A 27,390-nucleotide genomic window follows, 5' to 3' on the forward strand; every position below is an offset into this window, starting at 1 on the left:
TTACTTGTGTATGGTAGTGCTTATATGTTTGCCAAATTTATAAAAAAATGCAACTGTGATAGGTTTTTTGTATAGAAATCTCACTTCTATAAACTATACAATTAACTGCACCTTCCCAATTTCCATTCCTTGACTCTTTCTTTGGCTGCCTTTCCTGTCAATCTAGATTTTATATGATGGTCCTTTCATTTTCTCACAAGTTGTACCTGCCTCTCTTGACACTATATTTGAATAAGAAAAGTTTCTTTTCCCCCATTTTTAAATATATATTTTTTCCTACTTATTTTTAATAAATTCTTCCTGTATATTATTATATACTTAGCCATTTCTGGTATCAATGCTTCAGGATTATATCCTCTATTTCTTTATTTTACAATTTTTCACTTCAGGGATGAAAATTGCTACTGTGATAACTTGATGGTGTTGATAGGAAAAAATGATTCTGAAATTGAGATTGATGTCAGGAATATGTTACAGAGTGAAATGGCCATACCATCATATCAGACAGAAGTTTGAGTGGGCATTGGGAATGCAAAGAGATATAATTTGCACTATCAAGATTGATTTTGAACCGAAGATTCACTGATGCATCTGAGATACTAACAGAATGTCATTCTCAGAGTGTGTCCCACTGTGATGACTGTAAACGCCAAGTGAATACTAAGGTTCACAAAACTAATAATTTTTATGTGTGACTATGGCTTATAAAATGAATTTTAGAACATTATGAATGCATACTTGGTTTTACGTACATATGTGATGGGAAGTGATAATCCAGAAGTGCAGAGGAATTTGTCAATCCATTTAATCCACCTCAAAATAACTCATCAGCATAAGTCCTATGCATTTGGTTTATACTTTCATTGCTAATTCCAAAGTACATTTATCAGTATATATCTCTGTAATTTAAGTAACTTGTCCAACAAAGCTATGTATTCAGTGCCTTGAAATACCATAGTGTTGATCTAATGTTCATCTAATGATTACATCATCAATATTCTACCTAAATGATGTAGATATTCATTTGGGCATCCAAACAAAATGTGAATAGAATATATCTTGTTTTTATCCCCAAAAAGTATAGGTTACACATTAAAATGTACATGTGAGAATTCTCAATTTCACTATTTTGAACAAATGATGATTTTAGATTAGAAAATCCTTCTCTCTAAATCTGAAGTGTACATCTTAATGTTGCATTATTGCTGGAAGTAAATTAAAATGAGATTTGAAAAAAGAGTATGATGCATGTTTTTCAAGAATTGTTGTTCCAGCAAAATAATTTTGCTCTCTTGAAAACCTTGGGGTACAGAAATAAATGCCTGAACATTGAATTTCACTTTGAAAGTAAAATAATATGCACATATTGTAAACTCTCGATTATCTGTGTGCTAATTGATGCGTGATGAAGCATAGATTTTCGAAAAACATCAATAAAGGAAATATTTAGAATTTATAGTCATGATATAAACAGATATACACAGAGACTCTCCATTGTTATTCCTTGCGATTGATTTGTTTTTAGCAGTGGAAAATACAATATTTTACATTTTTCAATCATTTTATTAAGGGTGGAATTAGAAGTTGACAAGAGGGCAGAACTATCAAGTGAGTGGCAGAACGTGTTTTCCTCAGAAATTTTACCCGTCATGTAGCCAGACAGCAAAAATAAAAGAATGGCAAAGGGTGAATGCTGGCAAAAGAACACCGATACAGAATCATATACTTCATGTGATAGCAATTTAAGTTATGCAAAGCTGTACAGATTTACTTGTGGCATAATATATCTATGTATCCGATCATCTTAAGGGAGAGTCTTGAATACTTAGCATTACAGAATGCAAGATGAGCAATATTGGGAAAATAGTGGCATTACAAATATTTTTAAATTAAAATATTAAATCGTATTAAGGACAACTTTTGATTTTTAGTGAAGTGAAAAACTTCCTCGGTAGCCAAGATATTTCCAATTTGTAATTAAAAAAAGATACCAAAAATTCAAAGCATTTATTATTATGTCAAAGCAATTTTGTTAAAAATTTGAGGTGCTGGGAAGATAAGAGTAGCACAAATAATCTGCAAAATGGGTAATGCATACTCAGTTTATTGTAGTAGTAGTAATTTTAGGGGACGCGACCAAGAGCTAAGGTCATTTCAGCCATTAGGGATGGACGGGAAAAGAAAAAAAGGTGGAGAGAAACCTGGCATCGGCATAAGCCTACTCTTATCTCAATAGTTTCAGCCTCAACTTTGTGGAAGTTCATTTTAATAAATGAAAAAGAAAAACTTTGTCCCAATACACCACTTTATTACAGGTACGACTAGTTTCGACGCTACGGCGTCATCCTCAGGTACAAAGTTTGAAGTCACAATCATTGTATATATACCCTCTTCAAGAAAGGGTGGGGGAGTTGTGGGAAGAGGGGGTGGGGAGGGGAGTACGGGGGTAGGTACGAAGGAATGTGGGAGAGGGTAGGAAAAACCAGGAAAAGCGTTAGTGAGCGGGATTGGAAGGTGGGTTAAGAAAGGGGAAAATTTCATTGGTCGGTATAATTTGAGTCAATGGCTAATGGGGATAAAGGTAGGGGTTAGGAGTCAATGGGAGTTAGGGGGAAGGGGTTAGAGGTTCTGTTTTTCTGTTATTGCTAGGGAGGCTTCCAGGAGAGGTGATACGTTTTCAAACAGAATGTCATTGAGTAAAGGATGTTTCTTCATTGTTCTCCAGATCTCCAACTCTTCCTTCTTGTTCATCCTCCTCCCTTTTTCTTCACGATGTAGAATATTGGGGATGAAATCACTGGTGTGATTTTCCTCCCACAGGTGTTTGGCAAAGTGGGATTGGGCGAGGTTACACTTCTTGTAGCACCTCTTGTGTTCCTCCGCTCTTGTCCGCACCGCTCAACCACTCTGTCCGATGTACCTCGCACTGCAATCCCCGCAAACCATTTCATATATCCCACTATTTTCCAGTGGCTCAACTTTATCTTTAGTTTTATTTATGAACATTTTTAAATTTTATTTGTTGTAGAAAGCAATTCTGAATTTGTCTTTTGGGAACAATTTGCTAATTTTTTCGGACGGGAACCTCCCCGCCCCCTCTTCCCACAACTCCCCCACCCTTTCTTGAAGAGGGTATACATACAATGATTGTGACTTTAAACTTTGTACCTGAGGATGACGCCGTAGCGTCGAAACTAGTCGTACCTGAAATAAAGTGGTGGATTGGAACAAAGTTTTTCTTTTTCATTTATTAAGCCTATTCTTATCGAAAGGCACCATGGGGGTTCGCAGTTTAATGTGCCATCCAACGGACATCGTACTCACTGAAAGTGCTCTCCACAAAGCACTTCAAGTAGGGATCGGGATACAACTGAAAAATATCAATTGTCTCCAGGATTCGAACTCGGGCCCTCTCGGTGGGTGTGCACAGTTAATCAAGAGTTTACTGTACGTATATTAATAATTGCTCAAGTATGTTGAAACAAATGGGAGAAGTCTAAATATTTAGAATGCATAGGAGTGCTCACTAAACAGGCTTTGGTTCTATCTTATTAGCCAATCTTATTTGGCTTCATTTCAGGCATATGTATGGGAGTTTCATATGGTGAATTGTTATGCATTCACATGAAAGCAACCAGTTATCAAAAATATATTCATGGTGAAGGAATTTTATACTTTGACAGTTAAACAAATGCATGTACACATACAAATGGTGTGCATTAGTTGTTCCTTCATTTAGTGGGTATCATTTACCAAACCAATGGCACAAGTTGGGGGCTATAATTAAATGCAAGAAGTTTCTATGAACTAAGTAATTTCTCAGAAAATTTAGAGGACCATTAATCGGCTACCAATTTTTAATTGATGTGCTTTAGTATTGGAATTTAGACTTTTTGGAGGTGGTTGGAGGTCTTATTGGGAGGGTTCTTTGCTGATTTTACCTTTGTAAGTTTTGCTAATCCTCTGCCAGTTAGCCCTCCTCTGGAACAAATAAACAAATGTGCATTTGGATAAAGGCATTCAGGGCCGTATATTGTCATCAGCTTATCATTTGCAACATTTCAACTGGATATGATATGATCCATGCTTCAAAAATAGTCACAACACCAAAAAGTTATCATTTCTTCCTTTGATCTGTACGATACCACCTGATTAAAGTAGTTCTTCTCTTGCTTCTCCTTTGGGCTCTTTGAGTTCTTTGGCATGATCCGACACATAGCAAAAAGAAATACCCTTTCTCCTTTCCTTGTAATGAGGGATTCGCCACCTGCTCCTCTCTGCAACAACATTTCAGTTACCTTCCTGATTGCCTGACCGGGCCAGGCCGGCCCTTTGCCCGTTCCCATCAGCAACAGCAACAGCAACAGCTGCAAGCGCAGACCCAACTGTTGCCACAGCAGCTGTCTGTGCCTCGACCCTGACGCTACCCGAATAACAGTCAAAGATCCCCAACATCTAACAGGCCGATTGGATGGGCCACTATTGATGCCACTCCAAACTTCATGAGCCTTGCTCCTCCCGACACTGATTGCTTCCTCCCAGGTAAAAGAAAACATCAAAAGTCCAAAGCACGTATCTCTATCTCTCTCCCTCCTCCTTCCTTTCTTTTACCCTCTTTCTTCCTTTCTTCTCATTTCATTTCTCCAACTTGCATAGTATTTCTTTTTCTCTCTCCACTACTGTTTCTCCACCAAGGAGGATTTCTATTTCCTTTGTGTGTTTCTTACTTCAGATATAGTCGTCTTGAATAGTATGGGGTTTAAGAGTTTTCTTCTGAGTAACTGAAGTGTTGTAGCACATTCATGGACACACAGCTTAAGTAATCTGTTGAAGCATGGCAAGGATGATGTCAATTATGGAAATATCCATGCCTTGGATGGCAATTTGGTTTGGTCTTTCAAATAACACGTCCTTGGTATTGTGCCATTTCTCATACAAACAATATGATTTTTTTAGTTGTCTCAAGATACACATCATCCCTCTTCTCTGCTATTCTCTTTTTTTACTAACTCATTCTTTGGCAGATAAATTTTAGGCTTGGAAAATCATCAGTATGCATTATCAGTTGAAGGTAAATTTTTTTGTTTTTATATGGTAACAATATATTAGCGTGATGGTTGTTGTTTAGCAGTGAAGCTTTGTGCTATTTTAATATTGTTAACATTTTAAGTGGAGATTGATTGCTTTGCATAAATGGCAACATTGCCAATGCTTTAGTTGAGCTGTGCTTGTTCATTAATCTAACAAAGATTTTTCTGAATGGAATTTTATTTCTCACTGCTCGTTTCACGTTTCCAATTGTGAATTATATTTTTTCAAAGTTTTCTCATGACCCTTCTGATCTTAATTTTAACCTGAGAAATACATGCACCAGCATTTATCATTAGAAAAATCTTTGCGGATTAATTTATTATTTTCATTAATCATAGACATGAAAGCCCAATTTTGTCTAGTTTTTTTTCATTCCATTGGGTATGTTGCAACCTTTAAAAGCATAGCATGTTTACTATATTCCAATTTTTTGTTTGTATGTCTGAGCTGTGATGTCTCTTCCCATTTTCTTCCCCTCCCCCTCTCACTGCGTGTGGCTCCGTTTCAACCGATCCCTCCCCAACCACCCTCGCCGTTGCAATGGCCTTGACCCCAGCCCAGAGGGGGCATCTCCACATGGGCCTCTGGCCCCACAGGCCATGCTGCCCCGCTGGCCACTGCGCCCAGGGGTGCGCGTCCACGTGAATGGGGCACACTCCCTTGGCAGGCCTGGCGCCACGCAACACCCCCTTGCGTACTCTGCCCACCACAACCCAAACCTCTCAAATTTCTCCCACATAAACAACTTGAGTGTGCCCATTGATGTGGTTCGAAGCTCAGCCCTTGACGGGGGTCCCGCTCGGGACCGGGTGGGGGTGTATTTGGCCGGGATGGTGGTTGGGCAGGGAGGTGGAAGTAGGGGAAGTTTGCAGGGGAGGTGTCCCGGCAGGAGAGTGCGAGGCGGAGCTAGAATGAGCACTGTGCCAGGTATCTTCCATGGCAAGAGCGGAGGTAAGGCAGCCATAGACATCCTGAGGTCCATCATCTCCCAGTTGCGGACAAGCAATTGCTTGCAAATGAAACCATATCTCCCTACTTGCATCATTGCACTGACATGATATGAAAAATTATAGAATTATTAAATGTTTTTCATCAGAAGCATGAATAAAATGTCACTTTAACATTCCATGTGCATGAAAATTTTAAAGCGAGTGCAGTTTTGCATTAATATGGGTCTCATAGGTAAATGCAAAAACCTCATTAGTACACTTCTTATCAGGTGGCTTCTAATTATATATTAAAGGCTCAATTGTTTCACCTTGTTTTATTTTTTCCTCTTTCTTTAGTTTTCATTATTTTCATTGAAAAATCAGTGGAATGTTTTATTTTTAGACAAAAGAATTAAATGATGATCTGATAACTTTTAGCTAACATTTGAATTTAACAGAAATGGCAATCATAAATGTGCTCTCTTTGGAGGTTGCAAAAACACCATTCATTTATTAATTACAAATCAGTCATCATGAACAATATGGCATATTTTTGGATGAAAATATTGCGGCAAATTATCCTTCATTAATAAATACACTTTGAGTTTTTTTTCAAGTGTATAAAATGATTGTCATCCATTTACAGTAATTTCCAAGAGTAATCTTAAAAAAAAGACATCAAGTAATTAGAAATAAGTAAAATAAAATTACAGTGGTCCAAGTAAACCTGCCCATGCTTCAACACTTAAATGACTCACATGTTAGTAAACTCTACCATGTTTCATTGCTATAAAATGTCTCTCAGGTGAATTTGCTATGCCATCCCTAAACATTTTTCCCAAAAACTTTTGCTTTCAAAAATGATATTTATCTCCTCATATTACTCATGCAAAAATAGAGAAAGGACTTAATATATCCATCCAAATATATTTAATGAAGTGCCCACAAGAAACACACAGAACATGATTTTTCTGAGTTACTAGCATGTCACATCATTTCTGAAAAATGTAAAATCTTTGCATGTTTTTAAGGGAATCTTTCAAATTGTTGATTTTATAAAGTTTAAGTAGTATACACCCTCCCCGGACTACAACCTTGACGTGGTGGAAGGGCTTGTGCATTCCGATGACCCCTAGAGCTGTGCTGGCGGGAGTAATAATAATTGCTGCTGATAGGGTCACCCATGCCAGATAGGTCGAAGGTTAAGAGCCAGACAAAAGGTAGTCCACGCAGCGTCTGCTCCTCAGTGAGGCGGCTGCAATAGCGTCTGACCCCAGTGGGGTGGCCAATAAGTGATGGTGTCACGTTAAAACACTATTGAGGAAGGCAACAGGAAACCACCTCAATTATCACTCCCAAGATTTAAATGATGGAAAATACAGAGATTTTGAGTCCTGGCAACCACGGGGCTTGGCCCAATCGGCCGTGTGTCGTGCCCGGCAGTGGGGGAGGCAAGGCTTCCGCGGTCGTCATCCCACAAAACCCTTGCAAGGGAAAACCAGCAGCAGCAGGACAGAAGACGCAGGAGAAGAAGACCACATTAGTTAGAATAGGAACGTGGAATGTTAGAACAATGATGAGGACAGGGAAATTGGAGAATGTTAAGCGAGAGATGGAAAGGGGAAATATAGATATTTTAGGTCTATGCGAGGTGAGATGGAAAGATAGCGGGGATTACTGGAGTGATAAGTATAGAATAATATACAGCGGTGGGGACGAGAGTCAACGAGGGGTTGCCATAGTATTAAATGAAGAGGTAGGAAGAAGTGTAGTCAACATAGAGCAGGTAAGATAGATTATTACTAGTAGAGATAAAAGCAGAACCGACGAACTTGGTTATTATTCAGTTATACATGCCACCGAGCAACCATAAGGAAGAAGGATCGATAGGATATACAATCAGTTAGAGGACATAATCGCATGTGTTCCTACAGGGAAACATTTGATAGTGATGGGAGATTGGAATGCAACGGTAGGCAAAGGAAGAGATGGTGATGAGGTGGGGGACTAAGGTTTAGGCACGAGGAATGACCGCGAGGAGAAAGCAGTCAAGTTCTGCAGGAGACAGGGGTTAGTCATCACCAGCACTTGGTTTAGACACCACAAAAGACGCAGGTATACATGGAAAATGCCAGGTGACTCAGGAAGATATTAGCTAGATTATATCCTGGTTAGACACAGGTTTAGGAACAGTGTGATAAATTCCCACAGCTTCCCGGGAGCGGATGAGGACTCAGACCACAATTTAGTTGTTATGAAATGTAGCGTACGTTTCAAAAAGAGGCAGCCATTTTCTAACTCGCAGGGGCGGCGAGTTAGAAAATGGAATGTAGAAGCATTAAATGGGTTGAAAAGGAAGGAATACAAGCAGGCGGCAGAGAAAATAATGCAGGATGGTAAAGGGCTTTGTACTATCAAAGAAAAATGGGAAATGATCAAGAAAGGGTTATCTAAAGCCGCAAAAGACACTATTGGAACTGTTAACGCTAAAAGGACAAGGAAACCATTGATCACGGATGAGATGATTACAAAGATGGATGAGCGGCAAAAATGGAAGAATATAAATACACAATTAGGCAAAATGAAGTACAAAGAATTGAACAATAAATTGAGGCGGACAACAAATAAAGCAAAAGAAGCATGGTGGAAGACGCAGTGCGAGGATATGGAAAGTCTGCAGAGAAAGGGTGAAATTGGTGCGCTGTACAGCAAAGTTAAATCGTTATCGGGAAGTAAGAAAGGAAGAGCTATGCTAACAGTGAGAGATAAGGCGGGTAAGGTAATAGTTGACGCAGGAAAGATCCAAGAGAGATGGAAGGAGTATATAGAAGAACTGTATAGTAAAGAACTCAGACCAACAAAGTTAGACATTGAACAAGAAAATGACGTAGAGGAAGACAGCTTAGGTCCAGGCATACTAGACAATGAAATAGAAAGGGCATTAAGGGAATTGAAACTAAATAAGGCCGTGGGGGTAGATAACATTCCCGTGGAACTTTTAAAATGCTTAAGAAAAGGTGGGAGGAAGAGGCTATATGGGCTGATCCGTAGTATTTATGCGGAGGGAATCTGGCCGGAAGACTTTGTGAGATCAGTTTTAGTTCCTATTCCGAAAAAGGTAAAGGCCACGTCATGTGAGGACTATAGGACAATTAGTTTGATATCCCACGCAGCTAAAGTTATTCTCAGGATCATAAACAAAAGGATAGAGAGTAGGGCAAATGATTACTTAGGGGATGATCAGTTTGGGTTTAGGAAGGGGAGAGGTACGCGTGATGCCATTGCAGTAATGAGATTATTAATCAAGAGGAATATAGAACACAACCAGGAGGTATTTGCCTGTTTCGTAGAATGCGAAAAAGCGTTTGATAGAGTGAATAGGGAAAAACTAATAAGTATATTGAAGAAAATAGGAATAGATTGGAGAGAAAGGAGGCTAATCCGCAACCTGTACATGTCTCAGACTGCTCGGGTGCGGGTGGGAAACGGGGAGTCAGGATGGGCAGTGTTAGGAAGGCGTGTAAGGCAGGGTTGCCCATTATCACCGTTGCTGTTCAACCTGTATGCAGAGGAAATGATCAAAGAGGCATGGGAAGAACTGGAGGTAGGAATGAAAGTGGGCGGGGAATTTGTAAAATCAGTTAGGTTTGCTGATGACCAAGCTTTAGTTTGTCAGTCAGCCAAGGGGCTGCAAGCATTGCTGAGTGAATTGGAAATTCAGTGCGACAGGTATGGGATGAGAATCAATATTAATAAAACAAAGGTTATGCGATTTTCTAGAAAGAAAAAGGCCAAGCTTAACATTAAAATAAGAGGGCAAAAACTAGAGCAGGTAGAACAGTTTACGTATCTCGGTAGTGTTTTGGACCAACACGGTCAAATTAGTAGGGACATAAGGAGAAGAATTGCGCTAGGCAAAGAGGCTTTCACAAGGAGGAGGGAGTTGATGACAGGGACTTTGAGTAAGGATGTTAAGAAAAGACTGGTAAAAACTTTGATATGGAGCGTAGCTATGTACGGTGCAGAAACGTGGTCATTGAAGCAGGAGGATAGACGTAGATTGGAGGCTTTTGAAATGTGGGTGTGGAGAAGAATGGAGAAGGTGAAATGGACAGAGAAGAAAACAAATGAGGAAGTACTTGGTATGGTGGGCGAAGAGAGGGGTTTGTTGGGAGAAATCCTATGGAGGCAGGAAAAGTGGATGAAGGGGGTATTGACCGGCAGTAGGATGTTGAAGACTGTGATAGAGGGTAGAATGTTGGGCAAAAGAGGAAAGGGAAGGAACAGGATAGGGATGTTGGACGGGATGAAGGGAGGAAGAAAGTACTCAGAGATGAAGAGGGACCTGATATAGAGTAGGATGATGGATTTTGTGTTTTGTTAGGAGTAATAAAATATTTGTTTGGTAGTTGTCTCCATCCAAAAACCTACCTTAACCGGTAGATTACATTAAAAAAAAGTAGTATACAGCAATCAATATTGCCATCTTTCTTTATCATTGAAATCCATATTAATAGACAAGAAAATATCTTTGGTAGGTAGAGTGTTGCCAGGTTATCAGTTTGTATATATACCCCAGTTAAGTTACTATAGTTGTATTATTAGGCACTGGTAAAAATGTACTAATGAGATCCTCTAATATAATATGCATGTCTATTCTGAATTAAAACACATCTAATTTTAATTTAACGCAAGATATTTTACTCCTGAGATTTTTTCTTTGCTATATCCGTATTTCATGCTCTCAAGTGAATTTTATTTTGTATAGAGAGCATATTCCTTACATTTATCAATTTAATTATTAGTTTTTTCTGTTAATGCATTCCTTTCGCAAATTTACCCAATAATATGACTTAATTAACAGAACTGGATAATTCATGCCAATGCACTTTGTATTGTGCTTCTCCCTAGAAAATAACTAGGTATTGAATAAAGTGCATTTGTGTTGCATTTCAGCAGCAGGGACAAATTTTGATTAGAAACAAAAGTTTCTAATCAGGGTCCTAAATTTCTACATAGGTACCCTGGCTATTGCATTCTGCTTAGGAGTAAAAGGAAAATTGTACCATTGTGATTCAGGATTATTTGTTGAAGATTGAACAAAAAACCTTAGGGAATAAATTTAAAATCACACATTTATTATGAGTTTAATCTTTTGAATACGTATTGACTGGTTTTTATAAGGGCTGTAAACAAAGATGCAAGCTTCCAATGCTACCTTTTCAGTTTCAGTACTCTTTTATGAATTTTTTGTCCTGGCTAATGTTAAAATAAAGCTGCAGTCTATTAGACTAAATGTATCATTATCAATAATATTTTACTAAATATTTATTAAAAAGTTATACTTAATGTGCAAGTTTTCTTATAATATTGTGTTAAAATAATATGATGTACAGACCTTAAGTAAATGTCTTATAAATATTGATTTGGGAATAAAAGATGTTTTTTGTTGAAATACTTGGATAAATTGGTGCTAGAACCTTAGATAAAGTAATTCTGAATTACCGTCATTATTTTTAGTGACGATTTTCATATTTCTTAACAAATTTATCGATTTCATATTTCATCTCTGCATCATTGCACTTGATTCAAAATATAATCTGGTTTCTCATATTTTTTCTTAAGGAAAACATTACGTTTTTCGTGCATAGAAAAATAAATTACCAGCTGGTACTTTTCAAACACCTAACGCTAATTGAAATACATGTAACATTTAATATTGGTTCTATGCATTGAACAACCTGAAGTTGTTTTTGGTTAGGGTAAAATGATGAGGATTTTACACTATTTTAACAAGTGTTCATTCATTACTTAGGGATAACAGTAAAGGATAACTTGTTAAATATAGTTCAAAATATTAAATGCAGGGCTAGGTCCTAGAAGTAGTACACATCTGAACGGATAATAAATGCTTGGGCAAATGATATACACATTGTTATATTGATTATTGATTAGAATATGTACCTATGTCTGCGGATTGCTCACAATTCATTCAATTTTCAGACGGGAATCTCCTGGAGAATCAGTGTGTAAGGGGATTTTTTGAGATACACCAGTCATGCACTCTTTAATCAGCAAGACCATAAGACTAAAAAATGACCGCACCATTGTTCTCAAATTTTTAACATGTGCATGCTAGTATCCCAAATATTTTTTTGCTATATGACATCAAGTTATCACTGATTTTTCTTTTTGGAGAAATGAGCAATTTACAAACTTGATATCTGATTCAGAATGTATAGGCTTTCAATGGAGTGCATGTCATGTGATAGCATCTTTATTGATGTCTAATGGCCAATGTTCCATGAATTTTAATTTTATTAAATTATACTGTGGTTATTTGAACCAATGCATGTTGTGGAATGATACTCAACTTGATGTTTCTCGAGTTAGCTGTTCAACTTGTTTTTCACTAAATTGTGACTTTTTTGCTTGTATTTCATGTGTTATCTGCATGTATTTAATGTGTATTTTGTAGTGGTGACCTTCAAGAAATTAGATGGGGAAAGCAACCGTGGTACCTCCAGGAAGCGCAAAAAAACTGGGAGAGGTAAGTTGTTTTTGTAGCTGAAGGGGTATTTTAAATCCCATTTAGTGCAGTAGTTTTAATGCATGTTTTTGAGAGATATGATCTTTTTGTTATTCCTATGTCCAACTATTCTGTTATTTATAGCTGAATGATAGGAATGTGCCTAAGAAGATGCTGTGCCCATGAACACTTTCCAATTCAGCTGGGAAGTGCAAATATATTTATTTTGATACATTCATCGATGGGAAAAGTTTTTATGAAATATATATTTATTTTATTTTTTACTTCCTCCTGGCTCTTTTCTGATTTTAAAATTTGCTGATCACTCTATTTTATTTTTTTCATAGAAATGATTTTGATGTTCAAGACAAGATGTTCAAGATGTTTAAGGTTAGGTAATTATTTTGTAGAGATTCAAGATTTCTTATATTGATCTAAATTTATTGGTTTAGCCGTGTTATGTCATTTGTAAAAAGTGGAGAATCATAACATTGAATCAATACTGATAAATGATTTAGATTATCTATGGCAGATTGATTTAAATAAATTTAAATTATTTTTTCAAATGTTTTTCTCGGATCTTTGAGGTAGCTACCATTATCTAAGGTGGAATCAGAGTACTTTTCTGCATGTGCAATGATTCCTTTATTTTTTCTCAGAGGGGAGCCCACACATTTAAGACATTCCTGCTCAAACACTTCCTCTAATAAATCTAAAATTATTTACAGTTTTCTATTTTTGTAGTGTCTCAATAATATAACATGCTCATGCAATGGAGTGAAGTGAACTTATTTGGTGCAAGGCTACATCTTGTTTAGTCTCAGAATATGTGCAAAAAAGTGATAAATACATGTCAGTATACTCTATTTTCTCAGTGGACTAAATTCTAAGGAATTTCTTTTTAGGAAAGAAAGACTTCTCATACAATTGACTGAAATTTGCATGAAAATTTCTGTGTAATTGCTCTTGTATGATTAAATGTTTAATAAATTTTCCATGCATGCAGGGCAGCATAAGCGCTAGCAGATGTGGTCTTTGAAATAGAGAACTATTTTGCATCTAAACATAATTTTCTTTAATTTGCCCAGACCCCAGCCTGTCAGCTACCAGAGATAAGTCCAATCAGGGAAAAACACCAGATGGTGTCAACATGGGAGGGAGCCAAGCTGATGATGACAGAGCTTTTTATGAAAATCTTCCCTTCCATGGTCTTCAAAACCCTCCAAATAAGGTATGCTTGGAAACTTAGGAATTATAATTTTTAATTTTTCAGTCACATTCAAACTAATTACTTGAGTACTTTTGAAAATATATAAATCATACATTTTGTTTTCTATTCCTTGAAATTGATTTTTATGCTTAATATTTATTTTACTATTAATTATCGATAATGACATGTATGTGATGTAGGCTAATTAAGAATTTTTTTTAAGTTGACTTTATGAGTGTATCTTTATTTTGAAAATGGTTAGTAAGTTCCACAAGGTCACACCTGAGACCTTTAAACTTTATTTTTTAATCTTGCACCACAATTATTTATGCCTCCTCTAATATCCATAGTTATTATGCTTATTAATTAAAAATAAGTAGCTAGAATATTTGTTCCTTTTATTGTATTACACCTGCCATTTGATTAGGCACTTTTTAGACTTCTACATTGCTCTGAAAAGCCTCATTTTGCATAATAATGATAATATATATTCATCCATGTGGATGCTATCAAACAGTGCAATGAAATAACAAGATGGCTAGCATGTAAAAATGGACAATAATACACCAATCAAGTTTTATTTAGTCTGAAGCTATTTAGAGATATTGCCTACTTCACAACGTGAATGAAGATAGTTTGAACACTTGATGACATTTGCTGCAGAAAAAATTTTGAAGCTAATATTTTATGGCTTGCTTAGAATATACTGAATTTTAGTAGGATCATATTTATTATTACATTTCTTTGTTTGGACCAAAGATGATATTGACCTGAATATGAGAGGGATATTTTTTCCTAATTGAAATGGGTCAAAAATCATGGCCAGTCTCTTTTTTGAGCGCCAAGAGAAAGCCAACTCCATTACAAAACCCACACAACATTGATACGCGATCTACTCATCCTGGGTGAACGTGAATTCAGACACACTTTGTGTATGCATTTTACATGCAAGAATAGTTAAGAAGGACGGCTGAACCTTGTTAAATGAGCATAAGGCATTCTTTGATTGATCTAGTAAAGCCAAACACTCATTTAGCCCGACACATTATCACATGTAAATTAATGTAAAATGCGATCATGCATTCCATTAAGTAAAAAACTAAATTATGTACTAGGTTTATTCATAGAAAATTATGTACACATTGTTTAGGATGGCAGATCATGTTCATCTTTTCTTCTATCGTAGAATGAAGTTAATGGGAATGCAAACTCGATTTGTAAAAGGAAAAAAGTAATCAAAATAAATAGTTATTTATTTAACCCACGTACCTGATCCCTCAGGAGTACGTCATGGAGTTATGGTAACAATGAAAGCTGATAAATGAATAATGTTAAAAACCTATGAGCATTTTTGAGGAGAATGAAGGGAAGATTGAAGAAATGGAGCAAAGAGAGAGAACATGTGAAATCGAAGAACAGTTCAATGTACTTTGGGATGTCGCTTTGTGCCATGTTAGACAAAAGATAAGAAACGTATTTAGGTATGCATCCATCCCAAAACCTACCTACAAAACACTACCAATTAATCAAGGAGAATGGACAGTGGAATATTGATAAGTAGTGAGTTGATTGTAAATTTTTGAAAATACCTGCTTTTTGTGTGCATTTACCAGTTTGTTTTTGTATTTCTTACGCTGTGTGTTCTGTGTTTCTCCTGACATTTTGTTTGTGCATGCATTTCTTTTGTTATATTTTGCAGCTTCGTTCCCCTCCAAAACTTTGTGCTCCTCGCAACCCATGCTCTCAAGCCAATGAATGTGACCCACCTCCAATCCCTCCTCGCAATCCCAAAAACCAGCAGCAAGTCAGCAAAGCTCCACACCACCATGCAACCCCTCGACCTCCGAGTCAGTCAAGTCGAGGGGGTTCATCGGGTTATGGCTCCACTCGAAGTTGCACCGGCACTGGGCGAAAGCCTCTACCTTGGTCCAATCTCACCTCGGTTAGGCTTTACAATTCAATGAGGCTTGCCCATGATCGTAAGCCTTCATGCCTTCCGGCCAAATCATTTTCGTGGTCCAAATGGATGTTGGGCCACGGCTCGATGCAGTGCTTCCGCTCACGAGCCATTGGGCATCTTGCTGGAAATGAGCAAAAGGATGGTGATGAGAAGGGAGCCAGGTGTGGCCATGCTGCAACCCCTGAAGGTTGCGCTCCCATTTTGGCACAAGCCAGCAATGGGCGCGTTGTCCCAGGTGGTCCCACTTCCCCTCTTTCCTCCACCCAACCCATTCCTGCTCCAAGGACTGGTACGCTGCTGCGCTCAAAGCACACCTATCAGAATGTGCCTGCACCCAAAAATACCTCAGAGACTTCAGAGCTTCAGGTCAGTCATGGATTTTGCTCTTTTACCACCTCATGCATTAATCATGGTTTTTGTTATCTTACAATGTTTGCATGTATTTTTCACATAATGAGGTCCATCCAAAAAGTTGCAGAAATTATTTATTACTAAAAATATACTTCCCTGAGAAATTATTTGTCAGGTTTGAAAACAAAAGTCATAGATTTTTTCCTTATGAAACGTGAAAGTGTTTTCCTCTTCACGTAATCAAAGAAGCGTAATCATTGGATGGCATCACAGTCACTCTAACGGCGTCATCTGCTAATGTGCATTAGAACTCAGCAATTTCACGGCACAATATTGACAGATTTGTACACGGTGCCATTGTTACATTCCAATGAACACCATCGGACGATGCCGTTAAAGTAACTGTCTCGGATTTTCCGGCCGTTCTTCAAGCTACTCAGATTTGACGGAGGAATTCGACCCAGAGAGGAATCCGTCCGACTCTATCCCAGACGGGCAATGGGTCTAATTTTATTTCCCCAAATGACAAGTACATAGTATGGTACAGAATATCATACAATTATGTAATCGTATAGGGTACATCAAGAAGTACAGTAATTGGATTACTAGCCAGAGAAAAGAAAAATAAAATAAAATTACACCTACCCACATAATTAAGACTTTACACAATATAAAATTCAGAATTACCCAGAATTGAAGTAGTCATTCACACTATAAAAACATTTTTCATTTAAGTATAAAAATACCTTATTTTTAAAAATAGAGAGTGATTTCTCATTTTTTAAACTAATGGGAAGCCTGTTGAATATTTTGATGCACAGAGAACGAGGTCCCTTGGACATCATTGTCATGCTAGCAGTCACTACACACAGATGATTTCTTGTCCTAGTCCCATAGGCGTGTGTGCCATTATTTGATGGGAATAGATGCATGTTCTTTTTTACAAAAATTATCGAATTATAAATAAAAACACTAGGGACTGTTAAGATGCCAAGGCTTTCAAAGAGAGGTCTGCAGTGGGCTCTATAGGGTTTATTGCACATGGACCTAAGCAATTTCTTTTGAATAATAAATATTTGATTTAACTAAGTTGATGACCCACTTCCCCTGATTATGATACCGTATGATACAAGAGAATAAAAAAGACCATAGTAAAGTGTTTTAAAAACATCCATACTAACAGTATGTTTCAGAATTGAAAGAAGATAGTACACAGAATTTAATTTATTACTTAGATTTGTAATGTGCAGGTCCCATTTCAGGTATTTATCAAAATATATTCCCAAAAATTTATACTCCTTAATAATTTTACAGTTATTTGACATAGGCTGAGAAGTACTTTTATCAGAATTGCAGGTTTTTGCAGAGAAAATCATGGCCTGAGTTTTTGTTTCATTGAGAATAAGGTTATTCCCATAGCACCACATGCCCATGTCTTGAACAATGGCTTTACCTAGAGTCATTAAATCTTCAAAGGATTTCTGATACAGCACAAAGCTCACATCATCTGCAAATAAGACACCGTTACCGAGAGGATTTACACGTAATTTTTTGGGTAGGTCATTTATATAAATGAGAAATAAAGTTGGACCCAACACTGACCCTTGAGGAACTCCTTTATCAACACCTAATGGTGAAAAGAGGAGGTTATTCCCATTCTTCGGGACAGCTACCCTTTATTGCCGATTTTTGAGGTATGTTCCCAGCCATTGCTGTGCTTTGCCTCTAATACCCATTTGGTCACATTTGAACAAGAGTTTATCATGCTCAACCATATCAAATGCTCTGGACAAGTCAAAGAATACACCCATTACTTTGTGCTTGGAGTTAATTTGTTGTATGACGGTGTCAACTGCATTGAAAATTGCCTGCTCTGTTGACTTCCCTTTTCTGGATCCAAATTGTTTTGGGGATAGCAGGTTATTACCTTCAAGGAATTCTATTAGCCTTTTATTAAACACATACTCAAATATTTTACCTAGCTGGGGGATAATAGATATGGACCAATAATTTCCCACATCATTTTTTCCCCCTTTGTTTTTATAAAATGGTATTATCTTTGATACTTTGAGGGCATCAGGATGTATGCTTCCTCTCAGACTATAAGTAAGAGTAAGGGACTTAAAATTTCATCTATATAATTATGAATTATTTTTCCTGATATACCCTTTATATCAGTTGAGGCTTTCTTTCCTACCTTGGCAATGTGTGAGCAAAGCTCTGAAATGCTGCAGGGTTTAAGAAAAATAGACTTGTAAGACCTCCTCATGATATCAAAGGAGATATTGATATCATGAGGAGGATCTTGTACATTAACCATCGGTAGCTTTAAAAAGGAACTATTGAATTCGTTTGCCAGTTTTATTGGATCCGCTGGTTTATTTTTATCATTCCTAAATTGGTCTGGTAACTCCAATACATTAGATCTAGAATTTTGTTTAATAATATGCCATGCCATTTTTGTGTTATTGGTTGCATTTAAGATTAGTTTATCATTATATTCTTTCTTTGACTTCTTTATCATAATACGGTACAGCTTTTTTAAGTTAGAATATTCATGGTGCAGTGTGTTATCTGCAGAGGACATATTATATTGTGATTTTATCCTTAATACCCTGGACAAATGCCTATTTTCTGGAGTGACCCAGTTTTTTTGAATGGGTTCAGGGTGCTTAAATGGTACAAGGGGAAAGGCTGATTCAAAGTGAAACAAAAACGTTCTGTAGAACAGGTCAAAGTTACTGTTCAGGGAGTTATTCTCGTTCAACAACTTCCAATTCTCTTGACTCAAGAGAAGTTGAAAGTGGCTGACATTAGAGTCACTAAAGACCCTCTTTAATATGGTAGAGGCAACAGCAAATTTGATAATTTCAGACACATTGAAAACTGACATAATTGCCCTGTGATCAGACAGAGCTGGGTTAAAAACAACAGTTTTAACTTGGGATTCTGGGTAGTCTGTGAAGATGTTATCCAACAGGGTTTTAGAACTAGCTGTAACTCTTGTAAGATTATTCACCAAGGGTTTTAAGTTATAGGAGGCTAGTCGAGACAGCAGTTCTCTTTGATTATTACCATCAGTAAGGAGGTTACAATTGAAGTCTCCAGTGAGAATTATTTTAGGCCTCTTATAATAAGTTGTCATTTTATAGAGTAAATTATCCAATTTATCAACGAATTCCCTAAAGGATCCTACAGGAGATCGATACAGTGCAAATATTATGAGTTTGCTCATTGACAGTGAGTTTTACCACTGAACACTCAAATACCTGTTCAGTGTTCAAGGACTGCAGATTTATCTTCGGTTTTTCATGCACAATAGTGTTTTTTACATAGATCACCACTCCACAATGGCATTTCACTTTTCAACAATAACAGTCCCCTATCACATATCCTGGAATTGTGACATCCAGTACACTCACCCAATGCTCACAAAGACAGATTACGTCCGGTTTGTCTATTAAAGTTAAGGCTTCAAGTTCTTGTAACTTATTATATAGACACTGTATATTGAGAACTAGGATCCTGATCTTACTCTCCCCCCTGGAATAAGGTTTATTGTCTTTGCCACTTAATTGCCTAGCGCAATTCTTCTCCTTACGTCCCTACTACTTTGACCGTATTGGTCCAAAAGGTGTAAGGCAGGGTTGCTCATTATCACCATTGCTGTTGAACCTGTATGCAGAGGAAATGATTAAAGAGGTACCGGAAGAACTGAAGGTAGGAATGAAAGTGGGCGAAGAATTCGTAAAATCAGTTAGGTTTGCCGATGATCAAGCTTAAGTTTGTCAGTCAGCCAAGGGGTTTTTTTTATTTGGTTCATCCCACAGCGCCAGTCCTGCTTACCAAAAGTGGCCCAAAAGCATAGCTGAGTGAATTGGAAATTCAGTGCGACAGGTATGGGATGAGAATCAATATTAATAAAACAAAGGTTATGCAATTTTCTAGAATGAAAAAGGCTAAGCTATACATTAAAATAGGAGGGCAAAAACTAGAGCAAGTAGAACAGTTTACGTATCTGGGAAGTGTTTTGGACCAACACGGTCAAATTAGTAGGGACGTAAGGAGAAGAATTGCACTAGGCAAAGAGGCTTTCATAAGGAGGAGGGAGTTGATGACGGGGACTTTGAGTAAAGATGTTAAGAAAAGACTCGTGAAAACTTTGATATGGAGCATAGCTATGTACGGTGCAGAAACGTGGTCTTTGAAGCAGGAGGACAGACGTAGACTGGAGGCTTTTGAAATGTGGGTGTGGAGAAGAATGGAGAAGGTGAAATAGGCAGAGAAGAAAATAAATGAGGAAGTACTTGGTATGGTGGGCGAAGAGAGGGGTTTGTAGGGAGCAATCCTATGGAGGCAGGAAAAGTGGCTGAATGGGGTATTGACCGGCAGCGGGATGTTGAAGACTGTAATTGAGGGGAGAATGTTGGGCAAACGAGGAAAGAGAAGGAACAGGATAGGGATGTTGGACGGGATGAAGGGAGGAAGAAAGTACATAGAGCTGAAGAGAGACCTGATGTAGAGTTGGATGTTGTGTTTTGCTAGGGGTCACAAATTATTTATTTGGTAATTATGTCCATCCAAAAACCTACCTTAACCGGTAGATTACCTTACCTTATAATAATAATAATATGTATTTATATAATAATGCATATTTATATCCATAAAACGATCATATTAAGTGAGACCAATTAGTGATGTCTTTATTGATATTGTGTATTTTTTATTGTAAATTTTTATAAGTGCCCCCAGCCCTTTTTTTATGACCAAGCATTTTAAGTCTCCCCCAACTCTTTTCTGATCAATATTTTGACAAAATGGGGTAAAATATATTCAAAGAAACAAGGGAAATTTCTGCTGCTTTATTTGATTTCATGTGCATTGTCACTTATCTTTTAATGAAGTCACAGAAATTTAATGCTACATTTCTTGCTAAAACATAGCCTGAGTGGATGAATGGTAATTCTTAGTGTTTGATCTTTTTGTACATGCATTTAAATATGGCAATATGGAAATTCTTCCTATGGTCCACAAGTGGCTTGCCTCTAATATTTAAAGTGCTGTGATAATTAATCAATAATACCTCTACATGCTACCACTAATTCTTCATTACATTGTTTTATTTTGCAATTAACCATTTGCTAATAAATGTGTTTTATTTTTAACAAAGCTCATTGGTGTGGATTAAAACGCATGTTTCTCTCTGGCCCTTGCTGCTTTGGTAGGTCACCTCTTCTAACAGCACTAGTCCATTCTCCATTAGCTCGGGGCAACAGTGGCCGAAACACCCAAGCAGCAACAGCTGTGGTAGTCTTCTCAGGGGGAGCACTAGGTGTGGCTCACATGCCAACTCGAGAGGGGGAATCCCTGTGGGCAGGTCTGGGGTCGAGAGTTCTGTCTTGACCCCCATCACCCCCGTGCCCACAATGTGTCCCCCAGGACAGCAATCCTGCCCCCCACCGCAAATCCTCCGCCCAAAACCCCAGCACCATCACAGCAGGGAGTGGGGTGTTGGTGACACCAGGCGCATGACAACAGAAAGCCTAAGCTTGAACTCAAACAGAGCCCCCAACACCAACTCCTTGACAAGGAATGGCGTGGACCACTCCGGCTGGCACCGCCATCGACACGCAGAAAGCCCCATATCCTTGCACACGCTCCCACACCAGAAAAAGAGCCACCACCATCGGTCAGGAGGGAACAGTCAGCATGCATACGGTGAGAGTGCATCGGCAGCAGCAGGCGGCATCATGTATGCAGACCTCTCCCTGAGGGCCAATGGCTATCCTAGTGGAGGGCTGTTGCCCAAGGGGAGGGGGGGCACGGCAGCAACTGGAGACAGGAGCTCCACTGAATATGCCGTGCTTAAATTTCATGATGTCGGTCAGGAAATAGATGTTTGAGGTAGGTTGTTGAGATTTCCATTGGTTTTTTTTCCTGAAGATGGTTCCATTCATAAAACGCCTCTGCCTTGGTGAAAAAATGGTGCCCACCCGCTGCATGGAGTGGAAATGGAAATTTATAGAGGGACTAATGTACCGAGTGAGATGAAATGGGGAAGGGATACCATTGAATGTGTCTCAGTTACAAACCTCATTGCATATACTCACACAGCATACCCATTGGAAAATATCTGGATGTTATCATATATATATAAGTTACATAATATACTGGACGTTATAATATATGGATTAAATTATATCCATCACGAAATGCCCATCCTTGGATGAAAAGTTATTTGTTTCAGTGTTCATATTTTGTCCGTAAATACCAAAAGGTTAATTTAAATTCTTCAATACAAACCCCCAACTCGTAGTAGTATTTAGGGGAGGCGACCGACAGCTGAGGTCATTAGCGCCATTAGGGATGGACAGGAAAGGGTGAAGGGTGGAGAGAAACCCGGCATCGGCATTAGCCTACTCTTTACAAAATGTGCCATGGGTTCCGCAGCTTAATGTCCCATCCGACGGACGGCGTACTCACTCAAAGTGCCCTCCACAAAGCACCTCAAGTAGGGATCAAGATACCTCTGAAAAATATTCAATACCGCCGGGATTTGAACCTGGGCCCTCTGGGTTGGAAGCTAGTACGTTAGCCCCCGCACCATCTCGATCCTCCCCAACTCATATGGCCATAATTTTCACATGTAGCTTCTTACCTTGGCCAATTAAATAATAATTTCAAATTACCTAAGTGAAATCTCAACTCTAGGTAGTTTATTTAGTATTATTTGTTTTCATACACACTGCCAATGATTTAAAGAGAATTGTGGTGGTCTCTTGGTCTGGTGTTTCTAAAAAAAATTGCATGCCTAAGGAAAATAATAAGTCAAAAATGTTTTGTAGAAAACATTCCATTTTAATTTATCGGTGTACACATTGCACTTTTTGTGTGATTGCACAATATTAAGAACTTAGCATATAATGACCAAACTCTAATCATTAATATATGAACTCATAGACATCTTGAAGGGACCAGGTAGTCTAGGGGTGGAGCATTGGACCACTGACCAGAGGACCCAAGTTTGATTCCCAGACATGACTCTCAAGCACCAAGCTATGTGATTTTTTGGGTATAAGATCTTCATGGGAAACCATATCTGACATAGCCAAAGGAACTGGATTAGTCTGTACTATTTACTTTACTATGTCTTAGTAGTTCCCCCCTATGTAAATGTATGAATTCCATTTGCCATATAGGGCTTAATATTGAGTGAACTTTATCATCATCTACCAAACCGACATTCGGGTTGATGGTTATGTGTGTGTGGTTAGACATGATGAGTCTTTTTATTGCTTTTTACTGTCAGGATTCAGAGCAGAACTACTTTCAGTGGAAAAATAAATACTAAAATTAAAAGACTTGGCAATAAAGTGACGGTGAAAGTGCTCCACTGACCGAAGTGTGCATTATTTTGAATTCTGGGGTGTAATACATATTGCCGCAACAGAACATCCTTTTTTGAAAGTGTTTTGCGTTTGAGAAAGGGAAGTTATGTTGCCGCACCCTGTATCAAGATGGAATGCAAATCATGGGTTAGTTTGGAGTAAAAGCAACCCAAATAATGGAATTGGTAAAAACGTTAGAAGGGTTATGACTAGTAAGAAGGTTACAACTTTCTAATTTCTTATATAGTCAGATTAAATGAATTAGATAAATAATTAAAAATTATTTATTTCATTATCTTTAACTATATTTGTCATATCATTTTAGATATGACATATTTTCCTTAGTGTATTTTTTGATTCGGCAATATTATACTACATTTGCTTTTTTGCAAGCTAAAGGAGCTTTATAAATTAAAAATTAATTAAATTAATTTAAAATTTTGTCAATATAAGTATTGAATGTGTGTTTACTTTGGTAGGTGAACACTTAACATTTTAAGGCATTGACTCTGTAAATGCACTAATTTCACAAACATCTCTGCAATTTTTAATACTCATTTCCTTGCTAAATTTTAATATTTCAAACAGCTTCTATGTCAGATTTGTAGTTTATTCAACTTTGGTAGATTTGAAGGTTGACAGAGAGAAGGCTAATATTACTAACCTCACCATAGATGGAAAGTGAAGGCTGATAGAATAGGCAGAGGAGAATAAAGTTGGAGGGTGTATTCGTTCAATGATTTCAACTGTTTGGTGATATCATATTCCCATGTTAATCTCAAAGTCCCCCCCCGTACAGCCCTCAAGCTTCTAATATGTTGTGAGTGGGAAGCTTTATTATTGTCTACTTCAAATGGAATCACTGAGTTTCAACATGCATCTCTACCACCTTCTGTGTTCTTGAAGACAAGGCTAATCGTCAAGACTTACTTGTGGCATAGTATATCTATGTATTTGCTCATCTTAAAGGAGAGTCTGGAATTATCAGGGCCACTAATTGTGAGGGTAATTTAAAAGGGGAAGTACAGGGGGTACAAAAATGTTTAAATTAAAACGTTAAATACAATAAACAACTCTTTATTTTGTGAAATAAAAAACTTTTACAAAAGCCAACTTTATGCTCACAGTTAATTGAGAGTTTATGTGTACCTGTGTAATGTAAAGTGAAGCCAGCAGTATATATAATTCTATGAGATTAAGATTATGGAATGATATTTATTGTAAAAGTTTTATGTTATTTTCTGTATTATTTGCGTTTTGAAGATTAGATGTCAGCTAATGGTAAGTCAGATTTCCATCCACACATCAGATAGATGGGCAGAAAGACTTTTCAGAGTAGCCATAAAATGGTAAACTGCTCCCGAAAATTTTCTTAGTGGTAAGAAACTGAGACATTGCAAAACAGTCAAATAAAGCTGATGTATATTTGCATGTATCTTTGGCTGGCTTCTTTTACCGTTGCTGTGTGTTGTACAAGTGCAGTTTAATGGCGGCAGAAGCATGTTGTTTGGCCCTAAATGCATTTCTTTCCATTGGTGGTCATGTGCATTGACTAAATATAAGAAATTTCATTCATCATTGTCATAGGACAACTCCTTTCATACACCATCCCAGTCCCAGTTTTTGGTAAAATTTTTGAAGCTATTATGAAAGATCAAGTATGTAATTTTTTTGAGTCAAATAATCTCTTTTCCAAATCACAGTGTGGCTTTTGATCTGGGAAATCTACAATTTTGGCAATAGAGTCCATAGTTAATTATATCATGAATGCATTTGAAGAGAAGGAGTCAGTCTCTGTAACAACATGTGATCTTAGTAAGGCTTTCGACTGTGTTAATCATTCAATATTACTAACAAAGCTAGAATATTATGGTATTAAGGGAATTGCACTGAAACTAATGAAGTCATATTTGGATGATCACTACCAATTGGTTGAACTTGATGGCTGTCGATCTACAGCTCTTGAAGTAAAATGTGGTCTACCACAGGGCTCTGTGCTTGGCCCAATACTTTTTATCATCATGATTAATGATTTGCCCTGTTATATGAAACCTACATCTGTTTTATATGCTGATGACACTACTTTTGTGCAAAAATGTCAACATCTAGAAGATGCAAAGGTACGATCTAGCACTGCGCAAAGACAGGCTAAGGAATGGTTTGATGTTAATCATTTACTTTTAAATACTAACAAAACTCAGCATATTGTGTGCAGTCTTAAATCAAAAATAACTGATGTTGAAACTGTTAAAATATTAGGAATTTATATTGATACAAAACTTAACTGGGAGACTCACATCAGTCAGACCTGTAATAAACTGAGTAAAACTGATATGTTAAGAAAGCTCAACCTTCTCATTTCCAATGAGTATCGTTTAACACTTTACCATGCCTTCTTTCAATGTCATTTGAATTATGGTGTTGAGTTTTGGGGTCATTCCCCACATGTTAAATAAATTTTGCTACTACAAAAGAGAGCTATTCGCTCTCTTGCTAATATATCACCTCGTGATTGCTGCAAACTTTTTTTTATTAGGTACAGAATCATGACTGTATTTAGTTTATATATCTTTAAGGCTCTTTCATGTGAAAGTCAATATAGAAATATAAATAGAAACCATGAGCCAATAGCTCCCTCATCTTTGCAGCAGTATTTTCATTACTTCTAGGCTAACTTTTCAGAAGCATTTGATTGATTGATTGGTGAGATTTGGGACTAATATAGTCACTGAATTTCTCTCTACTTCCACAGGAGGACTCAAAAGAGTACACTGTTGGCTATTTTCTGCTCAATGAAGCATTGATTTCACAGTCTAGCTTTGTCTAATTACATGATTTGACTAAGAAAAATTTTTTAATTTCAATGCAATAATAATTATGCTGTGATAGATCATCATGATTGAAGAGTAATAAAAATAGTTGGGATCTCAGCAAGGTCATAATTTAATTTGATATTTTAAAAAATGTCTGCATTATTATTTTGAAATTTAAATTGAATCTTGCTCGGCAAGCTGTTGAAATTTTAGACTACTTATCTCTTTTTTAAAAGTCCAGTTACTCAGCATTTAAAACCAAAATATTTACTGAAACACTAGTAAACTTATTTACTGACATATCCATTATAATGCACTTCATGATTGGCACACAACATATTTTGGCAAAGTAGATGCTCAAAAGTTACTAAATATTTTGCTTTTTATTTTGTAATGGCTGGAGTAACTTTTATTTCACTTTGTTCTCTCTACAGGATGAGCTGAAAAGTAAAGCCAGTGATACTTATATATACTAGGAGATTGAGATTACAAAATGGTATTTATTGTAATGGATTTTTTTATTTAAACCCTGATCATAAACAGAAAAGCATGATTTTTTAGTAGCTTTTGAGCACTTCATTGTTCGTACCCAAGAACTTGTGCATGAGTGCCAGTATATATGTACTTATGTTTCCCTAAAAAGGTCTTGTTTGTGAAAAAGTTCTCTTTCCATTAAGAGTATTATTGATTATCCTTTCAGAATTTTAAAGGATTTCCTAATTTACAGTGAAATTTACCACTGTTTTGTATTCACTTCATATTCTTATTATATTTTTATTAAATATTGGAAATATAAGCCAGCAGTATTGGATTAACCTAGATATCGTGCCTAATTGATTGAGTATCGTATATATGTTGCATGCTGGAAATGGATTTCGAGGTTAGATATAAAGTTTGTGTCATTTGCATTTTTACAATTCATGCAAACTTCAAGGCTCTTATGCACGTGTGTTAACATGTATTATTAAACTTTGTTAATATATACACATATGTGTATTGATCAATTAATTTATATATATATATATATATATATATATATATATATATATATATATATATATATATATATATATATATATATATATATATATATATATATATATATATACATATATATAT

At 37.0% G+C, this 27,390-nt stretch overlaps 1 protein-coding gene across 1 annotated transcript in view; it reads left to right on the top strand.

Annotated features, from left to right (window-relative positions):
- The window catches only part of nrm (neuromusculin), a 692,888-nt gene that overhangs the window by 659,163 nt on the left and 6,335 nt on the right, over positions 1-27,390 (top strand). The window contains exons 19-25 of the mRNA XM_071593903.1: positions 390-515; positions 4,295-4,402; positions 4,463-4,542; positions 5,539-6,042; positions 12,499-12,570; positions 13,638-13,780; positions 21,296-21,974. Coding sequence (XP_071450004.1) covers positions 390-515; positions 4,295-4,402; positions 4,463-4,542; positions 5,539-6,042; positions 12,499-12,570; positions 13,638-13,780; positions 21,296-21,973 — 1,711 coding nt within the window. The 3' untranslated portion in view covers position 21,974. The remainder of the gene's footprint in view (positions 1-389; positions 516-4,294; positions 4,403-4,462; positions 4,543-5,538; positions 6,043-12,498; positions 12,571-13,637; positions 13,781-21,295; positions 21,975-27,390) is intronic.

The sequence above is a fragment of the Hetaerina americana genome, unplaced genomic scaffold (assembly GCF_022747635.1).
Source record: "Hetaerina americana unplaced genomic scaffold, ioHetAmer1.1.p SCAF_6, whole genome shotgun sequence".
Taxonomy (NCBI): Eukaryota; Metazoa; Arthropoda; class Insecta; order Odonata; family Calopterygidae; genus Hetaerina; species Hetaerina americana.